Source organism: Sardina pilchardus, chromosome 2, assembly GCF_963854185.1.
Source record: "Sardina pilchardus chromosome 2, fSarPil1.1, whole genome shotgun sequence".
NCBI classification, from domain to species: domain Eukaryota; kingdom Metazoa; phylum Chordata; class Actinopteri; order Clupeiformes; family Clupeidae; genus Sardina; species Sardina pilchardus.
In genome coordinates this window covers 45,380,819-45,392,192 of record NC_084995.1, presented here as the reverse complement: position 1 = coordinate 45,392,192, position 11,374 = coordinate 45,380,819, and the positions used below count along the sequence as shown (strand labels likewise).

General features: G+C 45.8%; 1 protein-coding gene across 1 annotated transcript in view; it reads left to right on the top strand.

Moving 5' to 3' along the window:
• Positions 1 to 11,374, top strand: part of LOC134075234 (uncharacterized) — a gene marked incomplete in the record, with an annotated part of 50,646 nt that overhangs the window by 16,297 nt on the left and 22,975 nt on the right. The window contains 7 exon segments of the mRNA XM_062530792.1: positions 310 to 390; positions 1,126 to 1,224; positions 1,638 to 3,390; positions 3,819 to 3,902; positions 6,225 to 6,386; positions 9,577 to 9,687; positions 10,966 to 11,097. Coding sequence (XP_062386776.1) covers positions 310 to 390; positions 1,126 to 1,224; positions 1,638 to 3,390; positions 3,819 to 3,902; positions 6,225 to 6,386; positions 9,577 to 9,687; positions 10,966 to 11,097 — 2,422 coding nt within the window.

Sequence of the window (11,374 nt, the reverse complement as noted above, 5' to 3'; positions counted from 1 at the left end):
CACACCCACACACCCCCAACCCCACACAACCTCACAACCCCACACAACCTCACACACACCCACACACCCCCAACCCCACACAACCTCACACACCCACACACACCCAAACCCACACAACCCTGATCCAAACTCACACACCCCTGATCCAACCCCACCAATTTTTACTATTGTAAATAATATATAGTATTATATTGCATTTGATCAGATAAATACATTATATAGCATTATATTGTATTTGCTCTGATACACAGCATTATAGTACTTTGAATGAATTGTAAGCTGTTTTTGCATTGTTTTTGGATCCTCTAGTGTTGCCTCTACTAGAAGGGATGGACAAAAAGGTAGACGGCATTCAAAGTGATCTTCATGACATTAAGAATCTGCTCCAGGGTAAGTGGGTCATGGCGGGACTAGGCCCAATCAGATCAAACTAGGCCAAATGACGCCCAATCAGATCAAAGTAGGCCAAATCAGGCCAAACCAGGCAAAAGGAAGCTTAATTGTTAATTGAGAATTCTAGCATTTTTTCACATAAACCTCTGTTCCTCGAGATCACAGAGTACTGTCGGTTTTACCGTTCAAGTTGCTAAGGCCAACAGCTAAAGCAGCCAAGTACCTATAGCACTACTCTACACTCTGGGGGCATGTTCACGAGCCCCATGTAGCTACAGCACTACTGTACACTCTGGGGGCATGTTCACGAGCCCCATATACTGTAGCTACAGCACTACTGTACACTCTGGGGGCATGTTCACGAGCCCCATATACTGTAGCTACAGCACTACTGTACACTCTGGGGGCATGTTCACGAGCCCCCATGTAGCTACAGCACTACTGTACACTCTGGGGGCATGTTCAAGAGCCCCCATGTAGCTACAGCACTACTGTACACTCTGGGGGCATGTTCACGAGCCCCCATGTAGCTATAGCACTACTGTACACTCTGGGGGCATGTTCACGAGCCCCCATGTAGCTATCTCTTTCGGTATTCCCTTTGAATTGTTAGCTGATTGTTAGCTGCATATTTGATGGTCATGATGAAAGGAACGTGTAGATGAATTGATAATAGATGCCAATTTCACATTAACACATTCAACAGTATAATGAAACTTGTATTTCCTACAGGAGGGGGAAGAGAGAATGAGTGCGACACAGTGGATATAATTCAATCTGAATCAATTATTAAAAAAAACGAGATGGACATTCTTCAGAGTCAGAAATCATGTAAGTTTCATGTAAGACATGAGTGAATGAGTATATGATATGCTTGATGTAGACATGAGTGAATGAATATATGATATGCTTGATGTAGACATGAGTGAATGAATATATGATATGTTTGATGTAGACATGAGTGAGTATATGATATGCTTGATGTAGACATGAGTGAATGAGTAGATGATATGCTTGATGTAGACATGAGTGAACACATATGATATGCTTGCTGCATGCAGTGTGCACAGTGTCCCCATCATCATTATTCAAGGCACGCTTGCTGTTCAATAACAACATTTCACATCAAAAGCTGAAAGTTCGCTTTTTTACACTGTTGTTGAACCAGGTCTGAAGACCTCATTTATGAAGAGTAGATTGTGTTGTTTTAGCATCTAATACCAAGGAACTGTTTCTGTGTGCAGATGAAACTTCACTCTCCCAGTATAAGGCTCACATCCGAGCTAAATTTGGCACGGTGCAGGAGTACAACTCGCGTCCGGGGGCGGATTACGTGGTCCTGCTGGATCGCTACACGGACCTGGTGATCGTGCAGAAGCATCGCGAGCAGAGGGAGCGGGAGGAGGAGATCCGGATGCGAGGGAGGGAGCTCCTCCACAGAGTCTTCAGCCGCGCCAGCAAAGAGTACCTGTGCACCAGCGTGCACCAGCTCTTCAGCCCCAGCAGCACGGGGGAGGAGGAAAGGGCCCCCAGAGCCGTCATCCTCCAGGGACACTCTGGGTACGGCAAGTCTTTCACCGCACAGAAGATCATGGACGACTGGGCGTCCGACAGAATGTACAAGGACCGCTTCGATCTGGTGTTCCACCTGAAGGGGAAGGAGCTGAACAACGTCAAGGAAGACCTCTGTCTAGTCGATCTGCTGCTGCAGCATCACGACATCGATAAAGCCACAGTCTTGAAGATGCTGCGGGAGGCACCGCACAGGGTGCTCTTCATCTTAGACGGCTTCGATGAGCTCAGGTTGGCACCGCAGGAGGGTGGCTCCAACTCCTCACTGCCCTCTGACCCTCGGACACGGGCGAGCACCAGGGTTGTTTTGACAGCGCTCTTGAGGGGGAAGATGCTGGCCAAGTCCTCCCTGCTGGTCACCACCAGGTCCACTGCAGTAAAGGCTCTCAGTGACATGCTGAAAAGCCCCCAGCGCTTCACCGAGATCCTGGGGTTCTCCGACAAAGGGGTGGAGAGCTACTTCCAGGCCTTCTTTGCGAGGGATGAAAACCCCGCGGTTTGGCAGAAGGCTCTGAAGCATGTGAAGAGCAACGAGACTCTCCTCACGGCGTGTTTCATTCCAGTTACCTGCTGGATTGTGTGCAACGTCTTCAAAGACGCGTTCAAGAAAGAGACGGACATGATCAGAGGGCTGGACACCAGCACCTCCATATTTGCACACTTTGTGTTTACGCAGATGAAGCACCACGGGCCGAATCTCGAGGAGAGTGAATGGAGCAGCCTTTTGAGAAACTTGGGCCAGCTCGCTGAGGACGGCATCATCAAACAAAAAGTGCTGTTTGATGAGCGCGACGTGAAGCAGATGGTGTCGAACTACCACCTTGTCCCTTTCCTCTGCAAGTTCTTCCTGAGGAAGCTCAACGTTGTGACGAAGTACAGCTTCATGCATCTCAGCTTTCAGGAGTTCTTCGCCGCCCTTTTCTATCTGTTAAGTGACGTGGACGTCGCTCGGGAGAAAGTGAAGGAGATTCTCCAAAGGGTCCAGCTGGGCCTCAACGTCACCGACCAGAAGTTGCAGATGAGCCACCTGCTGCCCGTCATCCAGTTCCTCTTCGGTTTTTCAAACCAGGAAGTCACGGACACTCACCAGCTCCGCGTTGCTCCTGAAATCCGCTCGCTGCTGGAAGAGTGGATCCACCAGCTGATCAAGGACGAGGAGGGGCTGCCCAGGACGCACAACATCCAGCTGTTCATTCTGCAGTGCCTGTACGAGATCCACGAGGAGGACTTTGTGCAGACGGCCATGGAGATCTGGAACAGAATCAACCTGGACGGTGTGCCCCTGAAGAAGACCGACTGCAGCATGCTGGCCTTCTGTGTCCGCCACTGCCGGGCCATGGAGCGCCTGACGCTCACGCACTGCAACCTCACCGCCGAGAAGATGAAGGTCCTCGTCGACGCTCTGGCCAAGAGCACCGAGCTGGGGTCAGTGTTACTGTCGTCATGGATACTGCCATATTAGGAAAGCTAAGCTGAAGTAAAAGCTGTCACGCATGCAGTATACCTCCTAGACCTTGTGTGTACTTAAAGCTACATTGTGTACTTAAAGCTACATTGTGCATTCTTAGGGGGAATTCTCCCATCTAGCGGTGAAATGGTATATTGCAAGACTCCAGCTCCAAGCATCATTTACTAGCTATGGAAGCCGCACCATAAATGTCCTAGCTGACATTACAAGAAGTTATACACAACTTTATTGAGTGTTCCTCAATAATAATTGTAAATTGCCTTCAGGTCATATACTTCATGCAAGATGAATAATGTTGTTATGAATTGACTATTTTGGCTTATATTCATCGAGCAAGTTTATAAATTAGGTGTAAAGGAATGTTGCTGTTGCTGGTGTGTTGCAGACTGGTGGTGGAGAACCTGAGAGATGATGATGTCGAGGATCTGACCAGAGCACTGGGACAGGACAAGATCATAACAGACCTGCAGTAAGACCTTTAAAACCCCCTATGATCCTTAATACCCCCTATGATCCTCAATACCCACTATGATCCTTAATACCCACTATAATCCTTAATACCCCCTATGATCCTTAAAACCCCCTATGACCCTTAATACCCCCATGATCCTTAATACCCCCTATGATCCTTAATACCCCCTATGATCCCTGCACTAAGACCCTATCCTTAATACCCCTTATGATCCTCAATACCCCCTATGATCCTTAATACCCACTAAAATCCCTGCAGTAAGACCTTTAAAACCCTATCCTTAATACCCCCTATGATCCTTAATACCTCCTATGATCCTTAATACCCCCTATGATCCTTAATACCCCCTATGATCCCTACACTAAGACCCTATCCTTAATACCCCTTATGATCCTTAATACCCCCTATGATCCCTGCACTAAGACCCTATCCTTAATACCCCTTATGATCCTTAATACCCCCTATGATCCTTAATACCCACTAAAATCCCTGCAGTAAGACCTTTAAAACCCTATCCTTAATACCCCCTATGATCCTTAATACCTCCTATGATCCTTAATACCCCCTATGATCCTTAATACCCCCTATGATCCCTACACTAAGACCCTATCCTTAATACCCCTTATGATCCTTAATACCCCCTATGATCCTTAATACCCACTAAAATCCCTGCAGTAAGACCTTTAAAACCCTATCCTTAATACCCCCTATGATCATTAATACCTCCTATGATCCTTAATACCCCCTGTGATCCCTGTGTAACGGGAGCTAGCTGGTTAGCTATGCTGTAGAACGTTAGTAAACCTCACTCCCCGACGCTTCAAGAGCGCTGCTGGCATGAAAGCTAGTAGCCTGGGCTTTTAGCTGGATTGTTAGCACGCTCGACTCCCGATCCGAGGTGCTGCTGTCTCGCGGGTTCGAGTCTGGGCGTGTGCAGGGCTGGACCGCGGTGATCCACACAACGCAGGTTACATTGGTGCCGTGACCCGGATCGGGAGTGAGGTTTAGCGGGGTGAGTGTAACGGGTGTTCTACTGCAGTACTCTACTGCAGTACTCTAAGTACTCTACTCTAAGTGTTCTGCTGCAGTATACTCTAAGTACTCTACTGCAGTACTCTACTCTAAGTGTTCTACTGCAGTACTGTAAGTATTCTACTCTAGGTACTATACTGCAGTACTCTAAGTATTCTACTCTAGGTACTCTACTGCAGTACTCTAAGTACTCTACTCTAAGTGTTCTGCTGCAGTGTACTCTAAGTATTCTACTCTAATAGCGTATTTCCACTACGGGGTAAAACCCCGGTGTTTGGGGTAAAGCCTCGGGCTTGACGTCTTTCCATGATCGGGGCCGGCCCTGGGCCAGGGCTCAAACGGCCTCAGTCCGGCCCCGGAGTTGGGCAGGGCCGAACCGAGGCCAGACCGAGGACTTCGAATGGTAGTAGGAATGGAATCAAACGTAACAATGTTTTTAGCCTAGCCAGCTAGCTGCTAGCGTTATTTCAGTTATTTGTTTCAGGAAAGTAAAATATAAATAAAAATGGACGCTAGTTTTCACGTGTTATACCACTTTGCAGCATTCCTGGTCACCCCGTTTTGAGTCAGTGCTTAATTTGTTTAGGTAGTAATAAGTTGCCAGCTAGTTCTCCAACGTCCGAGTGAGGGGCTGCTACAGTCAGCTTTCATGCAGAACTATTAACCTTAATATTAGCCTATGTAGCACTAGGCGTAGGCTACGTTTTAGTTTCAGCACTAATGTCGGAAGTTACTTCTGCTATGATAGGCGGCGATAGGCATCTCTCCCGGGAAATTAACGTAGGCTATTACGTTTGTATAGTAAACATTCCAAGTTCACGTAAAACCCCAGTGTTTAACTCAGTAGTGGAAATACAACACTGGGGCTAGGCACCGGTGTTTAAGACCGGGATAAAGCCTGGGGCTGGCCCAGGACCGTAGTGGAAATGTCCCATAAGTGTTCTACTGCAGTACTGTAAGTATTCTACTCTAGGTACTATACTGCAGTACTCTAAGTATTCTACTCTAGGTACTCTACTGCAGTACTCCACTCTAAGTGTTCTATTGCAGTACTCTACTCTAATTACTCTACTGCAGTACTCTAAGTACTTCACTCTAAGTGTTCTATTGCAGTATTCTACTCTAAGTACTCTACTGCAGTACTCTAAGTACTCTACTCTAGGTACTCTACTGCAGTAGTCCACTCTAAGTGTTCTACTGCAGTACATAAGGCCTGGTTTTAGCCCAGTATTACGTTGGTCACCCAGATTGGATGAGTGAAAAGATGTTGTCTTCTTTTATGTGCAGCCTAAAGAACAGCAGCCTCTCCCGGGGGAGACTGCAGCAGGTCCTCACCGCTCTCAGCGTCCAGCGACGTGTGGACACAGTGCGCCTCGTCCTGAGGATCCCCTATGAGAACGCCATCACACCGGTCATCGCCACAGAGGACGAGAGTGGAGAGGATGTGTGGTAGGGAACTACACTGTGTGTGTGTGTGTGTGTGTGTGAGAGAGAGTGAGTGTGTGTGTGTGTGAGAGTGGAGGAGACGAGTGGACACAGTGCGCCTCGTCCTGAGGATTCCCTATGAGAACGCCATCACACCGGTCATCGCCATAGAGGACGAGAGTGGAGAGGATGTGTGGTAGGGAACTACACTGTGTGTGTGTGTATGTGTGTGTGTGTGTGTGTGTGTGTGTGTGTGTGTGTGTGTGTGTGAGAGTGGAGAGGATGTGTGGTAGGGAACTACACTGTGTGTGTGTGTGTGTGTGTGTGTGAGAGTGGAGAGGATGTGTGGTAGGGAACTACACTGTGTGTGAGTGTGTGTGTGTGTGTGTGTGTGTGTGTGTGAGAGAGTGGAGAGGATGTGTGGTAGGGAACTACACTGTGTGTGTGTGTGTGTGTGTGTGTGTGTGTGTGTGTGTGTGTGTGTGTGTGTGTGTGTGTGTGTGAGAGAGTCAAGTCAAGTCAAGTCAAGTTTATTTATATAGCGCATTTCATACACAGATGTCATTCAATGTGCTTTACATAAACAAAAACCAAACAGTAATAGCAGATAAAAGCATAGATGAGCCAAGAGTAATAATAATAATAATAGTAATAATAATAAAATAAAAAATAAAAAGAAAGCAATAAAGAATTATTACTGTAACATAAAAGACTTAAGGTGGAATAACTAGAAGACAGGTCTGTTTTTAACAGATAGACTTTGCCAGAGTCTAATTTAGCAAACCAGTGATAGTGATCCTTCTCAAACACCCAGAGCTGTTGCCACTCTTTGGAGATTCGTTGATAGAGTGGAGAGGATGTGTGGTAGGGAACTACACTGTGTGTGTGTGTGTGTGTGTGTGTGTGTGTGTGTGTGTGTGTGTGTGTGTGTGTGTGTGAGAGAGTGGAGAGGATGTGTGGTAGGGAACTACACTGTGTGTGTGTGTGTGTGTGTGTGTGTGTGTGTGTGTGTGTGTGTGTGTGTGTGTGTGTGTGTGTGTGAGAGAGTGGAGAGGACGTGTGGTAGGGAACTACACTGTGTGTGTGTGTGTGTGTGTGTGTGTGTGAGAGAGAGAGTGGAGAGGATGTGTGGTAGGGTACTACACTGTGTGTGTGTGTGTGTGTGTGTGTGTGTGTGTGTGTGTGTGAGAGTGGAGAGGATGTGTGGTAGGGAACTACACTGTGTGTGTGTGTGTGTGTGTGTGTGTGTGTGTGTGAGAGTGGAGAGGATGTGTGGTAGGGAACTACACTGTGTGTGTGTGTGTGTGTGTGTGTGTGTGTGTGTGTGTGAGAGTCAAGTCAAGTCAAGTCAAGTTTATTTATATAGCGCATTTCATACACAGATGTCATTCAATGTGCTTTACATAAACAAAAACCAAACAGTAATAGCAGATAAAAGCATAGATGAGCCAAGAGTAATAATAATAATAATAGTAATAATAATAAAATAAAAAATAAAAAGAAAGCAATAAAGAATTATTACTGTAACATAAAAGACTTAAGGTGGAATAACTAGAAGACAGGTCTGTTTTTAACAGATAGACTTTGCCAGAGTCTAATTTAGCAAACCAGTGATAGTGATCCTTCTCAAACACCCAGAGCTGTTGCCACTCTTTGGAGATTCGTTGATAGAGTGGAGAGGATGTGTGGTAGGGAACTACACTGTGTGTGTGTGTGTGTGTGTGTGTGTGTGTGTGTGTGTGTGTGTGTGTGTGTGTGTGTGTGTGTGTGTGTGAGTGAGAGTGGCGAGGATGTGTGGTAGGGAACTACACTGTGTGTGTGTGTGTGTGTGTGTGTGTGTGAGAGTGGAGAGGATGTGTGGTAGGGAACTACACTGTGTGTGTGTGTGTGTGTGTGTGTGTGTGTGTGTGTGTGTGTGTGTGTGCAGAGCTGCCAACTCTCACGCTTTCGGCGTGTGACACACGATTTTGCCCACGCACTCACGCCATACATCCATTTTCTCACGCAAAACAAAATCTGATCTTGGGCTGAGACTCGTTCGTTCCTTTTAAAACTCCAACGGTATATTGCGCTAAGAAACGCCACTGTAGCCTACAGTAGACCATATTCGTTGCATAGAAATCCAAGTTTGCGACAGAAGGAGGAGACACCCGCGGGGAGAAAATCGCAATCTGGTCAGAGTATGTTGTATCACAAATCATAGGCCTATAGTTAATTAAGAACTCACTCTCTTAAACTTAACATGAAATAAATCAGTTTGTGTGGGTGAACTTGATTCCCTAGCCTACATGTTAACTTAGACTAACTTTTGTTGCACTGTTTTGTTTGCTGGAACGTGTGGATAAATAACTTCTGGAGAGAGTTAAATCGTAGTGCTCACTAAAATCATAAAGGAACATTGCAAGACACTCATCTCTTAGGCTATATGATCCCTGAAAGATTTTCTTCAACTTGTTACTGTTTTGAACATGTAATGTATCTAATGACACAGAAAGCAAAATTAATTGCATCCACATATCCTTGTCATGCAACTTTTCACTCGCGTAAAACCGTGAGATAGAAAGCTACCTCACGTATTTCTTAAAGCGACAGGCACTCAATTACACACTCCATAATGCACACTCAAATAGACCTAGGCCTACACACCATTTAAACATAGGCCTATGAGTAAGTGTAGCCTAATAGTCTTGATATCAGTACACAAATGACTAAACATTTTTAGTTACTAATAATTATGCAGATTGTAAAATACTCAACATTATCAACAAAATATGTACAGTTATGAATTCCAAAATATATGATATAAAAACATGTGACTATCATTTTCTGTGTGTGTGGAGGGTCGAGCAGAATCTTGTGAATGATCACACAATATTCAATATCAGGTTGCTGATGATTAAATCACCAAATGTTTTTATGTTTTTTAAAAAGCATCGAAAAAGTGTCAAAATCACAATTCTTGACTTAGTATCGGGATCGAAACAATAATTTTGGTATCGTGACGAGTGCGGGACAAACTTTTGGTCACCTCCGACAGAATCTCACTCCAAGGTTTTTTTAAAAGTTGGCAGCTCTGGTGTGTGTGTGTGTGTGAGTGGAGAGGATGTGTGGTAGGGAACTACACACGCAGGAATGATTTTTGTGTTCAAAGGGGCAAAGCAAGAAGTGTCTGATTGCGTGTGTGTGTGTGTGTGTGTGTGTGTGTGTTTGATAGTGGCAGCTGGACTGATGCAGCACCTGAGGGGAAACCTGCAGGCCTGGACCTCACCCTGGAGAGAAAGATACTCAGCACTGAACCTCTCAAAGGCACACACACTCTCACACTGTAAGATCATCAGCACACACACACACACACACACACACACACACTCACACTCACACTGTAAGATCATCAGCACACACACACACTCTCACACTGTAAGATCATCATCAGCACACACACACACACACACACACACACACACACACACACACACACACACACTCTCACACTCTCACACTGTAAGATCATCAGCACACACACACACACTCACACTGTAAGATCATCAGCATACACACACACACACACACACACACACACACACACACACTCTCACACTGTAAGATCATCAGCACACACACACACACTCACACTGTAAGATCATCAGCATACACACACACACACACACACACACACACACACACACACTGTAAGAGCATCAGCACACACACTCTCACACTGTAAGATCATCAACACACACACACTCGCACACACACACACACACACACACACACACACACACACACACACACGCGCACACACTCACACACACACACGCACACACTCACACACACACACACACACACACATACTCTCAAACACACTGACACTGTAACATTGTCAGCTCAGAACCAGAAGACATTGGCTGTGTCTCAGAAAGCCTACTTGCACACTTAAAATACTCCGTTTGAGTATCTAGTGCAGATGTTGGACAATACTAACTTGCACACTTAAAATACTCTGTTTGAGTATCTAGTGCAGATGTTGGACAATACTAACTTGCACACTTAAAATACTCCGTTTAAGTATCTAGTGCAGATGTTGGGACAATACTAACTTTAGAAAGCCTACTTGCACACTTAAAATACTCCGTTTAAGTATCTTGTGCAGATGTTGGGACACTTAAAATACTCCGTTTGAGTATCTAGTGCAGATGTTGGGGCACTTAAAATACTCCGTTTAAGTATCTAGTGCAGATGTTGGGGCAATACTAACTTTAGAAAAGTGGGCACAATGCCAATAACACTACCAGTGTACTGACGGAAGTATGTGGTCTTAGACACAGCCACTGACCCAGAAGATATAGCTAGAAATACAAGATGGCTCTGTTTGGTTTTCCGCTTCAGTGGCACATCCTGTGTGAGTGTGTGTGTGTGTGTGTGTGGGGGGGGGGGGGGGGGGGGGGCACATCCTATGGAGCCCGGCTTATATATGAGTGTCCATGCTGTTTGTTTACAGTCTACATACAGTACTGAGCTTGATTTGTAAAAATCAAAAATGATTTGTAAGTGAGTGTGTGTATGTGTGTGTGTGTGTGTGTGTGTGTGTGTGTGTGTCTTTCAGAGGCCACGGGGAGAAGCTTCCCTATGTGGCTCCATATGTGTCTGAGATCTTCATCAGCCAGTTCACCTCATCTGAGCGCTTCAGCAGCACCTGGACACACCTGATCGAGACTATTCACACGCTAGGAGACAGGTGAGACTATTCACACGCTAGGAGACAGGTGAGACTATTCACACGCTAGGAGACAGGTGAGATCAACACCTGATCGAGACTATTCACACGCTAGGAGACAGGTGAGACTATTCACACGCTAGGAGACAGGTGAGACTATTCACACGCTAGGAGACAGGTGAGATCAACACCTGATCGAGACTATTCACACGCTAGGAGACAGGTGAGATCAACACCTGATTGAGACTATTCACACGCTAGGAGACAGGTGAGATCAACACCTGATCGAGACTATTCA